Source organism: Rutilus rutilus, assembly GCF_951802725.1.
Source record: "Rutilus rutilus genome assembly, chromosome: 25".
Classification (NCBI taxonomy): domain Eukaryota; kingdom Metazoa; phylum Chordata; class Actinopteri; order Cypriniformes; family Leuciscidae; genus Rutilus; species Rutilus rutilus.
The window spans coordinates 15,695,906-15,718,278 of record NC_140229.1 but is presented as its reverse complement, the minus strand read 5'-3'; the positions used below and the strand labels follow the sequence as shown (position 1 = coordinate 15,718,278).

Sequence of the window (22,373 nt, the reverse complement as noted above, 5' to 3'; positions counted from 1 at the left end):
TGCTCAGCCCCTGTGAGATGAACTAGATGGCTTGTAATCATTCATCTTTCAGCTGAGTAAACACAAGGGTGGGAGGATAGATTCTCAGCTTTAATCTTGGTTTAAATCTTCCCCAGGCTTTACTGCATTTACACCCTTACTCAGCAGACCAAACCGAATTTTAGATGTTTATGTGGATATTTTAACTTTCAAGTGTTAATGTTTATGAGATTTTAAGGAGTCTTGGTGGTTTGAATCCAGAAGTGCAGTCTCATAAATATGTTTTCCAGCTGTGGCTCAAGTACCTCAAGCTTGCACTGTTTGAGTATTTGTGTGCTGTCTCTAATTTGCTCCAGTGCATTTGTGCTTATTTATGAAATCTAATTGGAAGATATTTTGATGTTTTAGAGTTCAAACCATTAGACATGCTGTTGCAGTCCAGCACATCTCACTTAACTGGTTCTAATTGAATCCCAAAGGGTCCGCCTCCGCCTGTGAAGTGTTGTTTGGGGCCAGGGAGACTGGCGGGGGGTTAGAGGAAGTTTGGAAGAGACAGCTCATAAGACCCGTCAGAATCACGCAGTGTGGACTTTTTTCTGGTCTGTTGTCTGCTAACACACTGCCCATCAAAGAAGCTTTTAATAAAGCTGAGATCCACTGCAAGATGAGCACTTTCTACTGAGAACGAGAGCATGGAGAACTGCTGGCACGCTAGCTTTCTGATTCAGTCAAACCCTTCTGTAACCGGCCCCAGAAAATAATGCATAGCAAATGCGTTAATATAAATGCAGACATCTGCAGGTGAGATGCATGTTAGTATATGTGTGTATTGTGTTATTTAGTTAAAGTTATTTTTGTGGGCAATGCAAAAACTGTGTAAATGTCAATCACGTACACACTAAGCAATGCATGATACTAGCATGTTGCTAAACGACTTGACAGTGTGACTGCTGGTCTTAGTTGGTTTAATTTAGCGGATTTAGTTCAGCAGTCAGCTGGTCTAACTAAGCCAACTTCAGTTTTGACTTGAACACTTAGCATATGCGTACAGCCGAGTGCACATGCATATTAGTATATTTCATTATAGCTTGACACATGCACACTAGAATGTTTCATCCTTTTCCAGTGTTTGTGCAATTTTTCTCATTTAAAGTCAGCATGAAATGGAAGTTGCAATTGTCTTTTTTTCCCCTATTGACTTGTTCAGCAAGGAATGTTTGGTGACAGTGACATTTTAATTTATTTTCTGTTGACACTCTTAAAGGTGCATTGCGCAAGTCTCTGAGTTTTTGCAGAACTATGCCCCCTTCTGGCGACACGTGAAACTGCAACCAGAGTTGTGCACGCGGTTACATGGAGTTTGCGATGAACTAGAAGCCGGTCTCTTTGAATCCATCTTCTACTTTTGCAAAAGTCGCTTGAGTTGTCTTCGCTGATGCGGATAATGGCGGCGAATACACAAACCTGCCAGACATAGCCAGGTGAGCGTGAACGCGCATGACGTCACGCCCAGTCGATTCCGACCCGAATCCCTCTTATTTATTTTACTGTACAGGATTATAGAGGCAATCGCAGTGATCATAGAAGGGCTCATTCAGCCCATCAGGCAATTGTTTAAGCATGTATGGGTTAGAAAAACGGGTATTTTTAACATGAAATGTTGCGCAATGCACCTTTAAGTACTCACAAAATGTATACTTGTAATTTGCATTTTTCAGTACCATCTTGGATAAATATTCTCCTCTGAGCTTGTCCTGAGGCATTCTGGGATGGCTTTATCCAGTAAAGATGCATGCAATGCTGGTTTGTGTTTTGTTGAATGCGAGATTTTCCTATAGTTGATTTATCTGGCTTAGAACTATATACTTGTTCTGTGGTCTGAGGCTCAAAAATGGTGTGTAAAAAAACAATGCCAATCAATATTTAGCATTTATCGTATTTCACACTCTCCGAACAGATTTAATAATCATGAAATGTGGAAACTTGACCTCATTAATGCATTTTATTTTCTTAAAAATAAGTTTAGGTTTGGAACTGAGTCCCTGAGTCACTCTTCTCTGGAGCTTATTGATTCTCTGAGATGGCAGAAGGTGTTAGCAGTATGACAGAGCAGTCCCGGCTGTGAGCTAAGACTCTGTAGGAGCTCATCGACTGTGCTGTGCCCCACAGGGGCTTCACTTATCACACTGAGGGCTTTTACTCAAAGTCGTCAACACCCAGGGAGCCTCGCAGGAGGGAAGCGCCGGCTCTGTCACCTACTTGCTCTCCGCACTAGTGCTGAAAACCTCCACTTAGGAGACAGACCTTATCTCTCATCAAGGGTGGCATGCCAGGGTTTTGTCTTTAATCAATTATTGATGTGAGAAATAAAGCCGTATTTGAGAGGTGCTTTGTACTTTAACAGGTGAACAGATTGCCTTGTCTGACAGGGCTTGTGTTTCCAGTCAGGCTGAAAATTGAACTTTTTAAGGGTGAGAGAGAGATGTAGAGCAAGGGGCCACCATGATGCCTGAGATTTACTCACAAGATGAGAGGAGATTCCCCTTTTCTGCTTTCGTCTCTGCCTTTTTCACTCTCTCCTCATCAATTACACACATGCAGACTCGCTCACAGAATTGAAGGATGCATTTTAAGCTTTTTCTTGCTTTCTTGAATCAGTTTTCGATCAGATCATGAGGTGCTGAAAGATTCACTCAAGTCCACCGGTGAAAACAGATTAAAGGTAATGCTTACATCGTCTTTAAAGATGAAGTAGCACAAACAGCCTAGGAAGTGTTTCCCAAAGCATCGTTAGCAAGTTCTATTGTTAGCAAGTGGTCACGTTGTTCAACGTTTCAATGTGTTTCAATGGGTTTTCTGTTGTGTGGTTGGAACTACAGCTTTCAACCTGTGGTTAGAAGCATCATTTCTTGTTAGTGTCACACATGGACTTCAACATAGATCATACGTGGACATAGGTCATGCTCTTGAATAAAAAAGGCAAGTTAACTTGCGTTAAATTCTATAATTTTAATTCCAATTCAAATCTACATACATTTCATTAGCGTGTCAATAAACAGCACCATTTGTGAAGCGAGCGCACATTCATAAATGATTAATGGAACCCTGGAGTACTGTATGACATAAGAGGGAACCTGTGATGAATCAAACATCAAATTGAATCAAAACAGCAGGTAAAAAAATAGTCAAATAGTGCTCAAATGCCATGTTTGTTACAGAAGCATCTCAAAGATTACTTTATTACGCCAGCAGCCATATCACCCTGTAGCCCAAGACTGGTTGCCCACTGAAGCTAAGCAGGGCTGAGCCTGGTTAGTACCTGGATGGGAGACCTCCTGGGAAAACTAGGTTGCTGCTGGAAGAGGTGTTAGTGAGGCCAGCAGGGGGTGCTCACCCTGTGGTCTGTGTGGGTCATAATGCCCCAGTATAGTGACGGGGACACTATACTGCCAAAAGAGCACCGTCCTTCGGATGAGACGTTAAACCGAGGTCCTGACTCTCTGTGGTCATTAAAAATCCCAGGATGTCCTTCGAAAAAGAGTAGGGGTGTAACCCCGGCATCCTGGCCAAATCTGCCCCTTGGCCTCTGTCCATCATGGCCTCCTAATCATCCCCATATACTTATTGGCTTCATCACTGTCTCCTCTCCACCAGTAAGCTGGTGTGTGGTGGGCGTTCTGGCGCAATATGGCTGCCGTCGCATCATCCAAGTGGATGCTGCACATTGGTGGTGGTTGAGGAGATTCCCCCCTTCCATATATAGCGCTTTGAGGTCTCAGAAAAAGCGCTGTATAAATGTAACGAATTATTATTATTATTATTTATTGAAAAATGGCTTACTAAATGAACCACACTTATACAGGAGTAAGGTGTATGCCAATGACATAGTGCGTTAACATGATTTCTTTTTTTAAATATGGCTTTCTATTGTTCGTGCACATGAGCTATAATAATCTGAGATGAATTGTGATTAATTAGCAGAAGTTATTACTCCACCAACTATGTGTGACATCACTGACAACAGTCCTATATTTTTGAACCAACCATTTTAGGAAACAGTCGTGACTAAATAGTTAGTTTAATGATGGATCATACTACAGTGGTTAAGAGGCAAGTTACGTCATTGCACAAATAAATGCACCCCTGATTAATTTAAGGTTATGATCGAGTGGCAAATGTTAATGAAAAACTAAACTTTTTGTTGCACAAAACATTGGTTAACATTTGATAAATGGTCATTTTATAACAGAAATATGTTCTTCCATTCTTTCTCCTGGTGTAAGATGGTTGACAAGTTTCAAGTGTGTGGACATGTGTTTGTGTCTTTAATCCCTTCCCTTTATCCACTGTCTTCTTTTTTCCTTTGTTAGTGGCCTGTTGAAGTGTTACATTGTTGTCTGGTTGCTGATTGGCTGCTCTCTGAGCTGACAGTCGGATTAATTGAGCCTCTCCACTGAGTCCTATCAAATCTCACAGCCAACATTGACACCAAAACAATCAACAACGGCTCGCAGCCCAGCCTGAGATCCACAACTAATTAAAGGGATTGTATGGTTTACTCTTAGAGAGCTGCCTAATGCTCCGCGGGTCATCATAACACGGCATGTGGGATATCAAAGCTCAGAGTAACACTCATGAGGATTTGTTTCTTTATGATTCCTGGGGCAGGTTTGCTTTCTTCTCTTTTGATTAGCACTTTATAATTAATTTGATTGGGTTCCGTTCAGCTTAATTTGATTCAGTTCAATTAAGCTGAATTCAAAAGTGCTTTATTGGAATAATAGGTGAGTTTCCAGTTCTAAAAAAGCTTTTAGACATTAATGACAGTGCTAAACCATTCATAAAGGAACAATTATCAGTTTCACTTTATTTTGATGGTCCCTTTAACACATTCTGTTGACTATAAGCAACGTTGCATCTACATGTGTCCTAACTATCATTTAATGTTAGGGTTTGAATAAGTTGACATGTTGCAAAGTTACTTATAAGTCAGTAGGACTATAAGTAACTTTGTTAGATGTAATATTTAGCAAATCTCAAAAATAAAATCTCAAAATTAACATTTTTCGTATTGTTAAAGGGATAGTTCACCCAAAAATGAAAATTCTGTCAGTAATTACTCACCCTCATGTTGTTCCAACCGCGTAAGACCTTCGTTCATCTTCGGAACACAAATTAAGATATTTTTGATGAAATCTGAGAGCTGATCACTCCTCCATAGGCTGCTAGGTGGCCCAAACTTGCTGGCCCAGAAAAGTTATTAAAGAGATCGTTAATATAGTCCAAGTGGCTACAGTGGCTCAATCTTAAGTATATCAAGCGACGAGAATACTTTTTGTGCGCAAAAACAAACAAAAATAACGACTTTATTCTACTATTCATTTCCTTCTCTCTCGACCTCTAGTTGGTTCGCGTAGTGTTTTTGCACAGCGCGTCTGTATTACACGTCACCACGTAGGCTCACTATTGGCCGACGCTGGTCATGTGTGTGATGCGTGATGACGTGCAACACAGACGCGCAGCGCAAAAACACTACGAGGCCCAGAGAGAAGGAAATGAATAGTAGAATAAAGTCGTTATTTTTGTTTGTTTTTGCGCACAAAAAGTATTCTCGTCGCTTGATATACTTAAGATTGAGCCACTGTAGCCACTTGGACTATATTAACGATCTCTTTAATAACTTTTCTGGGCCAGCAAGTTTGGGCCACCTATAGCAGCCTATGGAGGTGTGAGACAAGGCTCAGATTTCATCAAAAATATCTTAATTTGTGTTCCGAAGATGAACAAAGGTCTTATGCGGTTGGAACAACATGAGGGTGAGTAATTACTGACAGAATTTTCATTTTTGGGTGAACTATCCCTTTAATGATGCCTAAATCTTATTGCGTTTAAAAGGATTTTTGCTTTTAGTGATTTTTTTTTTTTTTTTAGAATTTTTATATCTACCATTTTTCAGTTATTGATCCTAACATGAAAATAATAATATTCAGCTTATCTGTTTCAATTAGTTTGTGTCAATCAAGTTAAAAATAAGATAAATTAGAAAATAATCAAATGACGTATTTTTTTCATTATGTAATTCAGTAGAATAGATAATCATGTATGGGATATTTATCAAATTTCCCCATTAATTTCCTATATGAAAATAACTACATCATAATATATACTATAATTGTGATATGAAAGTTTGGTCGTACCACCCCCACCCTACATCTGAGTGAACAAAGCATCTAAGAGCTTGAGAATAGATGGATAGACAGGGAAAAACATGTCAGGAGGGCGAGAGATCAATGCACAGAAAGATGAAATGTAAAGGAGTCAGAACATCTCCTCCTCACATTCCCATGTGTCCTTGTGCTGAATTTCAGACAATCAGAGCAGTGTATTAAAGCCGTTTCTAGACCTTTCACCCCGGCCCTCATTTGCAAATTGCAATTAAAGTTGCGGTGCTATTTTAAGCCTTCAGGTCTGACCCTGGGCTTGTGTGTGTGACTCAAAGAAAAGTGCTGAATTATTGTGCCACCTTCATGCCCTGGTCAATAATCTAATGTAATGGGTGCAAGGCTCACCACCCCATAACTCGCTTTCACTTTTGTTAAATGATTTGCAGAATTCATCTGCATAAATTGTATTATGGTAGGTCATCTTTGAGACCTGCAAACAGAAAAATGTCTTTGTTGTTGTTTAAATAAACCATTTATATATATATATACACATACACTACATAAAGTACATTAAAGGTCAGTAAGGATGCGTTTTTAACATTCTATTCATCTTGTTAGTTTCTATTCATCAAAGAATCCTGGAAAAAAAATGTATCTCGGTTTCCACATAAATATTAAGCAGCACAACTGTTTTCAACATTGATAATTTCATTTTGCCATCTCAGAAATACATTTTATTTTAAATTATATTAAAATAGAAAACATTTATTTTAAATCAATAATATTTTACAATATTACAGTTTTTACTGTTTTTTTTTTTTTTTATCATATAAACGGGCTTGGTAGATACTTCTTTCAAAAACATAAAAAAATCTTACAACCTCAATCTTTTGTATAAATATTAGCCTTTTTTACTCTGGCATGTACATTTTTTTTCTCTCGTCATATTTGTATCAACTGTTTTATTTCAAATGGCATATTTTTTACACTACAATAAAAGGACATTAAATTTGAACGTGAAATTGCTTATTTTAAATAGTTTAATTGTCGTAAAATGTCAACAACATTTTTGACTAATTTCACTGAGATTATTTCTGTTCAGAAACATTCTCTTTGGCTGTGTTCGTCTTGCTCTGTTCACTATCTGTAAATGAGGACACTTTTGACCTTGACTGGTCTTCCTGCTATTGATTGTCCACGTTAGCGCAGCCCGTTTTTAATCAGCGGCCTGTTTTGCCTTTCATTCACTCTGCTGGGAGAGAGAGCGCCTCTTCCAGTCTCCCACAGCAACAGATGGCAGAGAAGTCGGGTTGTTTGTGCGCAGAAGAATCTTTTTTTGAAACCGAAACATAATGAGCCCATATTCAGCCTTCAGTCTTTCCTGCATTTAGTGTTTGGCAGAAAGGCGTTGAGGAGACGGGCTGCCAGTGTGTGTTTCTCTCTCTCTGAAATCAGTCTGGTCATTAGTCACTGCACATATAAACCGTTTCCTCGCACTCTTTTCAGAGCCGCCCGTCTTTCGGCCTGCTTACAGCATGTTTTCCTGTTTTAATAGTCGAGGACAGACATTTTATTTTCAAGGAACTGGATTGAAGCATTTTGTGTATGTTGCTGATGAAGGATTTTCTTGGCGTACATAGCAAGTGTTTGTTGTTCAGCCCGCAATTTAACTCAAGGCACAAGAGAGCAGTGTTGGGGAAGCTCATTTGAAACTGTACTTAGCCAAGCTACTCATTATTTATAGTAGTTCAGCTATCAAGTTTTAAAAAAAAAGTCAGATACACAAGATAATTAAAAAAAATTTCTAACTACATTGAAGTTTTTATGTTAATATTTAGCAGTCTGGCACAAAAATAATGAGGATCTCAGTTAATGGAACAGTTTTAAACTTGAAAGTTCATTTACAAGAAAAAGACATAATTAAACAAGAAAACACTGATTTATAAAACATACAGTAGTAATAAACCATAGTATTTAACTAAATATTTATCTACATGAATTTAAATGCAATTAAAATACACTGTTAAGAAAAGCAGTGTATTACTGGAAAAGCTGAGCTTCTGTCACACAGTTGAAAATGTAATATATGTATGTATGTAGGCTATATACTACAGGGCTGTTGAATGCTTGAATTTGATTGTTTGACAAACGTTCTAACGTTGCAATGGACTACATGCACAACTACTTCCGCGTTCTAGTTAGTACATATCGGGAGTTTCTGGTTATAGCGTTCAGCGCACCTACATACATGAGAATGCAGATTATCACTGTGTTGTATGGCTGCCAGTTGATTAAAACAATGAATAATGATCTCTGTATTAATTATCTTGAGCCTGCTGAAATGTTCCTAGAAATATATTTTCTTTCCAACCTATATTCAGCACATTTACATTTTCTGCTGAGGATGAAAAACAGTACTACAATGCAGTAGTTAAAAAGTTTGATGAAGATTTTGTGCCCAAACGCAATTTGATTCATGACCGCGTTCGTTTTCATAAAAGAAATCAACGAAGTGGTGAAAGCGTGGAACCATTTGTCAGGAATCTATATTGTGATTTTGGGGCCACTAAAGATGAGTAGCGGATAGCGACGTGTCTGAGAAGCTGCAGCTAGAGCCAGATTTGACGCTCGAGAAGGCCATACAGATCGCTCGCCAGTCAGAACTGATTAAAATGCAAAGTGCTGATAGGTGAAGTGCATGTGATGGATGTGAAGTGGGGCACAAGTTTAAGCACACAAAACAATTCAAGAAACACACAGGAGGTAAATACAGGAATTCAGACATGAAACAAAGAGAAGATGGTAGCAATGTGGCCTGTTCAAGATGTGCACGTGTACATGACCGTGGGGCTTGTCCCGTCCGTAAGTGTAATAAAACAGGTCATTTCGAGATTGCTTGTAAAACAAAGATTGTTAAAGAAGTGACCAGTGACGGACACAAAGTCGAATCAAACAACATGTGGTTTCTGGGTTCTGTTTCTGATTGTGCTAACGAGGATAAGTGGCATGTGAACCTTCCATTGAATGGCACTACAGTAAAGTTCAAGATAGATACTGGTGCTGATATCACAGTTATGTCTGAGTAAACATTTCTGAGCCTACCTAGTCGCCCACAACTTATTAAAACACTGGCAGACATCAGGAGTCCAGGTAGCAAACTGGACTGTAGCGGCAGATTCTTAGCCTGTACAGAACAAAAGGGACAAAAAGTCAGTTTTTGGACATATGTCGTTAAAGGTCCATATACTAATAATCTCCTTAACTGAAAAACTGCCTGTGAAATGAAACTGGTGAGCAGGGTTGACTTCATTAGTACTGAGGATGATGTTTTTGGAGACTTTGGACTTTTAAATTGTGAACCAATCAAAATTGAGCTCAGACATGACGCCAAACCATACAGCCTTTCTACCCCTCGTCGAGTTACTTTTCTGTTACTGCCAAAAGTGGAAGAGGAGCTATAGCGTTTGCTCAGGTCAACGATCATAACAGAAGTCACGGAAGCAACAGACTGGTGTTCTCCAATGAACACGAGCACGGTGGTGAAGAAGAACGGTAAAGTGAGAATTTGCGTTGACCTTAAGAAATTAAACGAAGCAGTAAAGCGTGAGAGATTTATTCTGCCCACCCTTGAGGACATCGCACCGCAACTGTCCGGTGCATGTGTATTCTCAACGTTAGACGCTTCTAGTGGGTTTTGGCAGATACCATTGGACACAAGCTGCAGGAAACTCACCACCTTCATCACCCCTGTGGGCAGCTTCTGTTTTCAGAGACTACACTACGGAATCACTTCAGCTCTGGAGGTATTTCAGAGAGAAATGAGTACTCTTCTTAAAGACCATGCCGGCACTGTAGCTGTGATGGACGATATACTGGTGTTCGGCAGAGAATCTGGTCTAAAGTTGAATAAAGATAATTGTCACTTCGGAAAATCTGAGATTCAGTACTTTGGACATGTCATCGGAAAGGATGTAATCCGTCCTGAAACAAATAAAGTGAGGGCTGTAACTGAGCTTCCCAGCCCTAAGAATCTGACTGAACTGCGACCGGTATTAGGGATGATTTATTACCTGGGCAAATTCGTCCCTGCTCTTTCGTCAATTCTTCATCCGATGACTGAGCTACTGAAAAGTGACACGGAATGGGTCTGGGGTGAGGCTCAGACACAGGTGTTCAATAAGGTCAAAAGCTTGTTGACTACAGCACCAGCACTAACATTCTATGATGCCAACAGAACCTATGGCCTCGGAGCTGCCCTGCTGCAGGAGCATGAGAACGGACTGCGTCCCATCGCTTTCTGTTCAAGGACATTGACACTAACAGAGACAGAGCGCCGCTGCTCACAAATCGAGAAGGAGTGCCTGGCTGGAGTGTGGGCATGTGAGCGGTTCTCATGATACCTGCAAGGTATGGACAAATTTGAACTTCAGACTGACCATAAGCCTCTTGTGCCCTTGATAAACACATATGATACTGACAAAGCTCCCGTAAGATGTCAACGACTACTAATGCGCCTGATGAGATTTAATGTCAAAGCAGTGCATGTGCCTGGCAAACAGCTCGTGGTGGCTGACACTCTGTCACGAAACCCGTTGACACATCAGGGCGAGTCTTGACACAGAGGATGACGTCAAGGCGTTTGTACAGGCAGTACTGTCTACTATGCCTAGAAGTTAATACAGGTTAAGTGCCATAAGGAAACCACGCACGATGATTTAGATCTTCAGTCAGTTTGTAAGTACATTCACCAAGGCTGGCCCAGTCAGAGGTCTCAACTGTCACACTCGCTCCACGAGTTTTCACACTGTCAGAGCTCTTCTCTCTGAAGTTGGTGGACTTTTGTTGTACAAGGACAGATAGTGATTCCAGGTTCACAGAGACATGAGGTGTTACATCAGCTTCACACAGGCCCTTGATGGCCTGTGTGAAGCTGATGTACTAGCTTGATGTGAAGCTGATGTCTTACTAAATGTAGGGAAAGAGCTAATATGTCCGTATGGTGGCCTGGTATTGGCAAGAACATCTCAAAAATAGTCAAGACGTGTGAGTTTTGCCAAGTCAACAAGCTCACACAAAAGAGAGAGCCTCTGATGGTTACATCCCTTTCCAGCGGTCCATGGCAAAAGATTGCGGCTGACATCTGTGAACTAAATGGCAAGAAATACATAATAGTCATGGACTATTTTTTTCGTGATATTGAGATTGCTCAACTACAAGCCATCACAAACCAGCAGGTAATCACACATCTTAAAAAAACGTTTGTTCGATGGGGGATTCCATATGAACTTGTGACAGACAATGCTATTCAGTTCACGGCCACTGAGTTTGCAGAGTTTAAAACGACTTCTCACTCACTCACAACTTCACTCACACTACTTCCAGCCCTCATTATCCGGAGACTAATGGTGCAGCCGAAAGGAGTGTTGCTATGCAAAGCAGATGCTCAGACAGCCAGATCCACAGCTAGCTCTTATGATCTATCGTTCTACACCTATCAGTGCTACTGGACTGAGCCCAGCTCAACTTATGATCGGACACCAGATCAGAACAACAGTTCCGATGCTGCCAAAGAAACTGTTACCAAGTCCAATTGATTATGAACAAGTCAGAAGGAAGGATAAACAAACCAAGCAGGCTTACCAGTACTTCTACAACCGACGCTACTCTGCACGTAGTTTACCCGACTTGCATCCGGGACAAAGCGTGAAAGTCAAGTTGGATGGAGAAAAAGGATGGAAAACATCGGCAACGGTCGTCAGAAAAGCTCCTGAACCCAGGTCATACATTGTACAAACAAAGGAAGGAAAAGGCCAGAAACACCTGAATCACCCGACAGACAGATTGTACATGGATACAGTGAATTAACTGATGGATCCTCTCTTGAGACTGATTTAACCACAAACTCTGTGAATGGGTCTACACCACACACACGCACACCCACCTGCAAAAGAACCCTTGCTGGTAGAGAAGTAAAACAGCCTGCAAAGTTTCAGGATTATGTGTTGGGCTAGGTGATAACAACTACCATGCTGCATTGTTTCCTTGCATGCTAATTCTTATAGCATACTGTAAGTGTAGTACGAGAGGAAAATGCAAATTAATGAATGCTATAACATGTTCTGTTTATTGACTGGTTATGTAAAATAGATTGGCTGTGGTAAACAGTTGATATTGTTCTATATATCTTACATAATTATTTAATAAATAATCTGCCTCTTTCTTTGCTCCAGGAAATAATAATAATAATGAGGCAGTAGAGGGGAGATGTGGTGATATGTGTACAAGTTTGTGATTGACTATTAGCTGCAGGGTCGAGGGTTGCTGGGCAACCGGGGCGGGGTCATAGAGAGACGACTGTGAGTTTGTTTCGACAACTGCGTATGTTTAATAAAAGAGACTCTGAGTTCATCATCAAGTTGTCAGCTCAATATCATGACAGTGGCTTGAGTCTCAGTTACTAGCTCTAAAATTATGTTTCGAAATTAGCAACGGAGTCTTGGGATTAGTTGCGTAAGAAATCAGTCCCACACACGAGCATTTAAAGGACAAAAAACCTGACAAATGTCTTGAAATACAACATCTGAACAATGTTTTAAGGTGTGGTAGCCGTAGCATATGCGGAATAATTGACTCTGGGCCGTTGAATTATTTGTATAATTGTCAATTATTATTATTTATATATGAGAAAATTATGAGAAATTTGTATGAGAAAATTATTTTACTTATTTAGATCATGTCACCTTATCATATTTCATTGGTCAATGTCATACTTAATTATGTACATTTTTATATACAGTTCTTGAAGTGAAAAGGGATGGTTTTAGACAGCATTTTGACATGCTTCTTAATTACTGTAATGAGAAAGAAAAAGGGAGAAGGAAACAGGCTGAAAACGTACTGTTCTTACTTTCTTACTCAAACGTTCTTAGTGCTGCAATGATAAAATCTTAACTTTGTTGCCATAGATAAATATGAGCATCGCCTACACTGTACATTGTGAACTTAAATAAAGACAAAAGAGCAGATATTTTGAACACATTTCACTACACATTAAATTCCCAATCTGTCCTCTACATGAACTTCTTCCTCCAGGCCACATCATTCATTTTTGGGGGGTTTGATTGATTGGGTTTGTAGAGAGACTGGGTTTGAAGATTTTACTCTTAGGCTTCTTTTGATGTTTTCTTTATTTTCTGTTTCTGTAGTGTTGTTGTTTTATTGTTTGATGTTTTTGCTTTAACAACAAAAAGTTGTTTGTTTACATTGTACAGTTCAGAAAATCCTGTAACGGCATACAACTCACAAGTAAATGTGTAATACTTTGCAAGTATTTGAAAACAAATACAAAACTTAGAAACAAGAGAACCCAACATTAATTAATCAGGACTTTCAGGAATAGAATCCATAAACATGTTGAGTTGCACTATTCATTTGGACTCCATACAAAAGAATACAATAATGGCTTATCTGCAGATGCGAGTTCAACAAACCTGCCAGCATTTAACCTTGGGAATCAACAGAAAGATTGGAAGAACAGGGTAGCGCTCAAATAATTCATTCCTGTTATGCAGTACTGTACTTTTTCAAACTGATTTTGAGGACTTTCCATGGTTAGGTCAAGCTCAGGCACTTAAACTTTATGAATCATAACTTGATATACACAATGGAAGGAAAATGGATGAAAATAAACCATTAATCAATAAGGGACTGAGAGTTTGTTTGCACAAGAATGTCAGTGTCAGGGTTATGTTCTGTTTCAATGGAATTTTAGTTTGTTTCGCCTTGTTTTCCTGTTCTTTCCTTTGTTCCCCATTTTCACGCTCTTCTTTTGTTACCGTGGTTACTGATTTAGATGCACAACTGTTTTTAGTCTGCTTTATCCTGTCTATTTTATGCAGCCTTCACGTGCTATCAGAAATGTCCAACTTCTCACTTCTGAAGTGGTGATTTCGAGCTCATCGGATTCAAATTTTGACTTGTTCATGTCCAATTTTTTAACTAGGAAACCAGTACGATAATTCCGATAGCACGTGAAGGCAGCATAAACCCTCAGTTTTTTATTTTAATATATTTTCAAATGTATTTATTTTACTGTGATGATAGCTGAATTTTCAGCATCATTAAATCAGTCTTCAGTGTCACATGATCCTTCAGAAATCACTTTAAATGTGCTGATTTGCTGTTCAAGAAACATTTCTTATTATAATCAATGTTGAAAACAGTTCTGTTGTGGAAACCGTGATCATTTTTTCAGGGTTCTTTGATGAATTGAAAGTTCAAAAGAACAGCATTTATTTGAATACATTTTTTTTGTTAGTGTAAATGTATATAGTCACTTTTAGGGCCCTATCATACACCCGGCGCAAGGCAGCGCCAAGCACAATGCAAGTGTTTCAGTCCGACGCAGTTATCATTTTCACGTCCTGCGCCACGTTGTTTAAATGGCAAATGCATTTGCGCCCATGAAAACGAGGTGTGTTCTGGCGCATTGTTGGCACGTTGCTATTTTGAGGCAACAGAAATAGACTGCTCTTTAAATAGCAAAAAAAAATATTGCGCCATTGACTTTAGACCAGGTTTCAGTTGGTCAATGGCGCAATATTTGTTTTGCTATTTAAAGAGCGCGTTAGTAATGTGCGCCTATAGGCGGGTCCACAACGCGCGTACACTCTGCTTATTACACACACAGGGACGCACAGCAGCACACAAACATGCCAAATATTAAAATTAAAAGGATTACAATGTAAAAGATTATTATTGTGTACATAAAGATATGGTGGAATCTGGCTTGTCCCGTAGATGGTCTGCTTGCGCACTTTAACATCGCACACGAGCAGTTCCGTTTGCGCTCTGGAGACGACTTCGGTCTTTCCACTATCAAATTCCGTCATGTAAATAGCAAATCTGCCATGGCATTTAAAGGGAATGGGAGATGAGACTCTGTTTGGTTTAACGCACGTAAATCCCAAAGCACACCCATTGCTCATTAAGAGAATAGGGACAACCCTTTTAGACCATGCGCCTGGTGGACTGACCATTTGTCCCGTCGTTAAACTAGCAAAAGTGGATTCGGACACGCCCTAAGTGCACTTGCCAGACCACTTTAGACTATGCGCTTACTAGATCGTTAAAATAGGGCCCTGTAAGGGTCCTTGAAAGTGTACTACAAAACAGGAATTAACCATTTTCATTTTCATATCATTTGAAAGTTCTCAAGATTCAATATTTGACCACTGTTGTATAATATAAATGGCATTGTAATCATTATGTATTAGCAATTACAGATAAGTTCAGTCATGGAAAGGTTTAGGACCCTTTACTAAACAACATCTAAATCCATGTTTCTGTCACATTTCTTTAGAGAGATATCATTCGTGTGATGTTATTTATTGTGAGGAGCGTTTCGGTGGTAAAACATCCTCTTACAAAGTGTGTCAAATTCATACGAGCAGAATGAGGCTGCTCTCATAGTTTCACTGTCAGAATGAAGTGTTTAACCATGTATTATTTGACTATTGTGAACAACATGCATAGCAAATGATGTTTGTCTGATCTGCTAGTTCAACTCCTGGTCAGTGGCCCATCTGCTCTGCTCTCTTGAATTATTAACCCTTATGGGCTCTCAGTGGCAGCCCTTGCACTCTCACCTCTGTCCTACAGCACAAATACACGCAAAGATTTCAATAAGAAAATCTTATTAAATGGTTTGATGTCATAACACATCAGCAATGACCTACTTTACTGAAGTGCTTGAGGTTGAAAGGGCTGATTTGTTTGAAAATACTGTGAAGTTGAAGGATTGTGGGGGTTTCAACTATCACAACCATTCATCACTCATCTCCATTTGGCCTCTGTGGGAATCTTATTGTGCTTCCCACCTTTTCTCTCTCTCGTTCTTGTCAGTTTGATGTGATGGTCCTAATCTGTTTATGGTGAGGGTGGAGGCAGACCTGTGGGTTCTGTAACCTTATCATATCAGAGCAGCTTCCCGTTAGATTCCACAGATGCACAAATGCAATCTGCCTCTGTTTATGAAAGCTTCATATCGGGATAATATGCATGGCTTTTTATCAGTGTGCGGCAAGACTCTATCTATGCAGTGAAAGAGTGTGCGTGTGTGTGAAAGGGGAGGATGTGGCAACAGCGAGAGCATTTGCTGGGATTGAATTCTTATTATGACCATTCATATATTCAAAGATGCACGGAAAAATATGTTTTTGGTTTTCGGTGCATGTTTGTAGGCTTATATGCATTTGAGTTTTATGTGAATTATATATAATATATAATATAATATAAATAGTATTTATTAAATATTTCAGAAAAATATTGTTGCGTTTCTGTGACTACTCCATAGAAATAGGACAGGATGGAAATGCAAAAAGCGGGAGCAATTTTGGTTTGGGTCGGGTGTGGACCTTTAAAATTTGATAGTACTGACTGGGTTAGGTCGGGATTGCAGGGTCTTTTTTAAGGGCTGAGTACATGAGTTTAACTTCATGTCTGTGCAGTAAACATAAGTTTGTTTTTACAAAATGTTGCTGAATCTTTACTGTAGGCAGCATCCTTGATAAAGCCCCTGCAGATTTTCTCATCTAAAATTGATGATACTGTTTATTTGCTGGATTGTTTGACTTTTGACTGTGGGAGCTATAGTTTTCTAGGCCCATAGCTGTGGACTCCTGGGTCAATGCAAATGTTATAGATCTGAAATGTACAGGTCTGGACCGAACTCCTCAAAGGTCTCCACAAAGCCAAGGCAAAACCCATTTTAACCAGCCCTGATGACTCTCTTGCCAAGGCCTGCAGCTATATACTTCAGTGGATGCTCTCGTATGTATTCATACAAGCATGCAAGAACACGATTATGACTTCGAGCACACAAGTATGGACTGAATACATCAATGCATGCTTGAATATATAGCTGTGGTTGTAGATATCATTTGCGAACGTGACGTGAATGTGGTCAGCGGGTTTAAAAAAGTAGTGAAGTAACTCAGTTGTGTCGAGTACTTTTGTTAACACTATGGTATGGGTATGCTAGAGGTTCTTATCTCTTTTTAATGAATGAAATGCTCCTGCGGTGAGTCTGAATGCTTTTACGACACTGTTACAAACAAAGAATTAAAAGCATAACGTTGTTAGAATTGAATCCCTGCTGTTATACCTAATCACATGTTTGAATGCACACGAGACGGGGGACGGCGAGAAAGTTAGATTTACTTTGGGATGGCTTCATAGGCCCTCAGTTGAAAACTCGGTTCTCAATTTAATTGCAGGAATAAAGGATTGAGAGAGGATGAGAGATTGTATGGGGGCCTCATCCAAAAAGTTAGTGGGATATCAGGGCTTATTTACACTGATGGTTTCACAGTGTGCATCATGCGGGGAATACATCCAGTTTACTTTATCTTTGAGTGGGTTTCTATGTATTGAATATTGTCTGAAGAAAATGAGTAGTACCTCTTTGTGCAAAATTTTGCAGTGTTTTTAAACGTGTTTCTGCACAGCTGTTAGGGTGTTTTCTCTGGCAGGAGTTTTCAAATTGGGCTTTGGGGACACATAGGTGTCAGCAACAGAGTGATGGGGGACCGGTAGAAAAACGGAGAGAAAACACATTCGACAAAATGCACTTTTAAGGCTGTCAAAGTTAAGGGAATAGTTCACTTAAAAATTAAAATTCTGTCATCATTTACTCACCCTCAAGTTGTTTCAAACTTGTATGAATTTCTTTCTTCTGCTGAACACAAAGACAGTTGATGGACCCCATAGACTTCCATAGTAGGAAAAAAAATGCTATGAAAGTCAGTGGGGTCCATCAACTGTTTGGTTACCGACATTGTGTTCAACAGAACAAAGAAATGCATACAGGTTTGAAACAACTTGAGGTGAGTAAATGATGACAGAATTTTCATTTTTAAATGAACTATTCCTTAAAGAAATTTTTAAACAAACTTACAGAATTTGCTTCCTGATTCTATTGACAACCACAACCACCACAACAAAAAAAATTATCTGGGTTGTCAATATTAATCATATTTTTTTACACAGTATAATTGGGTCTTGCCTATACACTCACCTAAAGGATTATTAGGAACACCTGTTCAATTTCTCATTAATGCAATTATCTAATCAACCAATCACATGGCAGTTGCTTCAATGCATTTAGGGGTGTGGTCCTGGTCAAGACAATCTCCTGAACTCCAAACTGAATGTCAGAATGGGAAAGAAAGGTGATTTAAGCAATTTTGAGCGTGGCATGGTTGTTGGTGCCAGACGGGCCGGTCTGAGTATTTCACAATCTGCTCAGTTACTGGGATTTTCATGCACAACCATTTCTAGGGTTTACAAAGAATGGTGTGAAAAGGGAAAAACATCCAGTATGCGGCAGTCCTGTGGGCGAAAATGCCTTGTTGATGCTAGAGGTCAGAGAAAAATGGGCCGACTGATTCAAGCTGATAGAAGAGCAACTTTGACTGAAATAACCACTCGTTACAACCGAGGTATGCAGCAAAGCATTTGTCAAGCCACAACACGCACAGCCTTGAGGTGGATGGGCTACAACAGCAGAAGACCCCACCGGGTACCACTCATCTCCACTACAAATAGGAAAAAGAGGCTACAATTTGCACAAGCTCACCAAAATTGGACAGTTGAAGACTGGAAAAAGGTTGCCTGGTCTCGATTTCTGTTGAGACATTCAGATGGTAGAGTCAGAATTTGGCGTAAACAGAATGAGAACATGGATCCATCATGCCTTGTTACCACTGTGCAGGCTGGTGGTGGTGGTGTAATGGTGTGGGGGATGTTTTCTTGGCACACTTTAGGCCCCTTAGAGCCAGTTGGGCATTGTTTAAATGCCACGGCCTACCTGAGCATTGTTTCTGACCATGTCCATCCCTTTATGACCACCATGTACCCATCCTCTGATGGCTACTTCCAGCAGGATAATGCACCATGTCACAAAGCTCGAATCATTTCAAATTGGTTTCTTGAACATGACAATGAGTTCACTGTACTAAAATGGCCCCCACAGTCACCAGATCTCAACCCAATAGAGCATCTTTGGGATGTGGTGGAACGGGAGCTTCGTGCCCTGGATGTGCATCCCACAAATCTCCATCAACTGCAAGATGCTATCCTATCAATATGGGCCAACATTTCTAAAGAATGCTTTCAGCACCTTGTTGAATCAATGCCACGTAGAATTAAGGCAGTTCTGAAGGCGAAAGGGGGTCAAACACAGTATTAGTATGGTGTTCCTAATAATCCTTTAGGTGAGTGTATATGAAATGCATAAAACTCTTGCAAGGAGATCATCATATTTTGGGGTCCTTAGCATCCAAATGTTTAAAAACCCCTTGTTTTTAGTGATTATTACTCAAGTAATGTTCCTCATGCGGTATTTGAACAAATAAAAAATACATTTGAAAAGGATGAAGGAAAGCATGTGAGAGCAATAAATGGAGTGCAGGAGGTTGTTCTCAGAGGGCTATTTCTCATGAAAGAACTGTTTCAGTCTCCCTCATTCACACACTGTTCATCGTTCTCCTTGGGGAATCACACCACCACCAGCCACCCAACCTGCTGCTCCTGCTGCCTGTTTCTATCTTTCTCTCTCCATCTGTCTTTCTGGGCTGAATCAACCAACCTTGTGTTACAGCTACTATTTAATCAGAGAATGAATCCATTACTCAAACGTGTGTTTTAGTGCTGTCAATCAATTAAACATTTAATTAATTTATTACATGGAATGCCAATTATTCAATCAAGTTTAACAACGTTCACAAATATTACAATTAATTGCACATATAAATATTTTATGAGAAAAGCCCTCAAATGAAGATCTGAAAACATTAGTATGGTAGGAGAGGGAATCATTGAATAGATGATACAAAATAATGTGTCCTTTGTGAACAGCTTGATCTGATTTTTTTTTTCTTTGAATTTATATGCATCAGAGGAGTGTGTTCTAGTTGATTGATTTTTGGATTCTTATTTCATCAGAGAGGGGTCGATTTTGATTTTGATGTTGTAGAGAAAATGTCTTTCCTTCTTTCCCATAGCTGGGAGGTAGTGCGATTCCTCCTCTCCAACCTGCGCTGGTGGATGGAGGAGTATCACTTTGACGGCTTCAGGTTTGACGGCGTGACCTCAATGCTCTATCACCACCATGGCATCGGTAAGTTATTCTGCACATGCAAACAAGCATCATTATTCAGTGTGAAAACAATTCATTGTCTTAATCAGTGTCTTTTGGTCTTGTAAAAACACAGTCTCCTTAAAATCAGTTAAGTTTACTTGTGAAGCAAAATTTGTAGGTAATAAAACGTGCCAGAGATTAGGCCTTTATATTGAATAAAAAGTAATTTTTCTTATATAGTGTTTTTTAATGCATTGGTTCAGAGTTCATTGGTTGTTTATTGGTAGTGTCATCACGGTGCAACTCTAGTGCAGGAAAATCTTTAGTTATTTTAGTTCTGTTTTCATCCACATCGGTGAAAGAATGCACGTGCGAAAAACGTTAACAGAACCAAACATCTTTCTGAATAAGAACCAGTTCTACCATGCCTAGCAATAATGCATTGAATTTTTTCAGCAATTTTTTTATTTATACTGAAAATAATAATTCTGTACTGTACAAAATTATTTTCATGATGTTATCGAAACCTTTTATCCTTTTGTCAAATCAAATCAGGTAACATAATATTTTGAGTTTCTATTTATTAAACTAATCTCCTTTATTTTATTAACTCAAATTTTTTATTTCAATTAACTAAAAAATGTAAGGAAACCAGGTAACTTACTTTTTTAAGTTAAACCAACAATACGTTTTTACAGTGGGGCTAAGAAAAATAAACTACGGATACAGCATTTTCTTAAAAACAAGTCTTATGCATAATATCTAAGATATAAGATATAATTAATATCAATAATTAATAATGCTTGGCTCTTTAGCAGGGCCTTCATTTATCCTGTTTTAAAGACATTTAGTTTTACTGACAAACATACTGATTAATTTGTTGATTTATTTAATTTGCATTGTACATATAATGTTTGTTTTTTTGTGCCTCTGTATGTCTCTGTATTAGTTCATCTGAATGAAATGTAAAAGCTTTGATGCAGAGGCATGCCAACTATGTCATTTCTGTTGTATTAATAAGTCTCTAAATCACTAAAACGGGACGAAAAGTACAAACTGCATGCATAGACTTGAAATGCCCTCTTAGACCATTATCATAAATAATGAGAGACGTTGGCCGCTCTACATATTACGTGAAATGATTATGAAAGGTCTGTGATGTCATTAATCCATATTCCACTAGAATGTTTAATTTTTTTTGTACAGGCACATCATTTTCTGGGAACTACGGCGAGTACTTTGGAATGCATGTGGATGAAAACGCGGTCGTTTATCTGATGCTGGCCAATCACATTTTGCACATGCTATACCCACAATGCATCACTGTAGCAGAGGTGAGAGCCTACCTGCACCACAGTACATTTCTTTTTTTTCACAAGAGGTATAATTTTTCCTGCTCGTACCTCTTTCCCACCAATTACAGCTCCCATTACCTTTTTTCTCGCTCCAGAGTGGAAATTTCATTGAATTAATTTAAGCTTTCCTGTAGCTCAAACAGTAGAGCATTAGTGCTTGCAACGCCAAGGTCATGGGTTTGATTCCCAGGGAAAGCAAGAACTGATAAGAATGTAAATGTGTCCCTTGAAATGCAATGTAAGTCGCTTTGGATAAAAGCGTCTGCCAAATGTAAAATAATTATTTTCTATTCACCTGCTCTGTGGCGGTGCATTTATTTAAAGCTGAGCTCCTGAGAAATGGGATCTGAACACTGTGGCTAATATAATGGATCAGGGTGATAATTAAGTGATTAAGGCCAAAAGATTCAAGAAAAGAACAAGAGAGGTTTTCAGGGGCAGTTATCGTATGGATCTGTGCCACAGTCTCTCTCACTTTCTTCTTCAACAGTCTCATATGACCCACAGGCAGGTTGTAATAGAAGCAGGCGTTTTTCAAATTGCTTTAATTTGCCCATCTGCCAATGTGATTAATCAAAAGTACAGAACGAATGAGGAAGTGGAAGAATACAGCTGCATCCCCGAAGACGGACAGAATCTGTCTCAAGGTTTGCTGCAAACCAGGCAACATTCTTTCCATACATTTACTCAATTAAAAAAAACTCTTTAAAGTTTTCAACTATTACTATCTCTTAC

At 39.2% G+C, this 22,373-nt stretch overlaps 1 protein-coding gene across 2 annotated transcripts in view; it reads left to right on the top strand.

Annotated features, from left to right (window-relative positions):
- Positions 1-22,373, top strand: part of gbe1a (glucan (1,4-alpha-), branching enzyme 1a) — a 139,470-nt gene that overhangs the window by 61,860 nt on the left and 55,237 nt on the right. For both annotated transcript variants that reach the window (XM_084400765.1, XM_084400764.1), the window contains exons 8-9: positions 20,207-20,322; positions 21,490-21,617. In XM_084400765.1, coding sequence (XP_084256891.1) covers positions 20,207-20,322; positions 21,490-21,617 — 244 coding nt within the window. The remainder of the gene's footprint in view (positions 1-20,206; positions 20,323-21,489; positions 21,618-22,373) is intronic.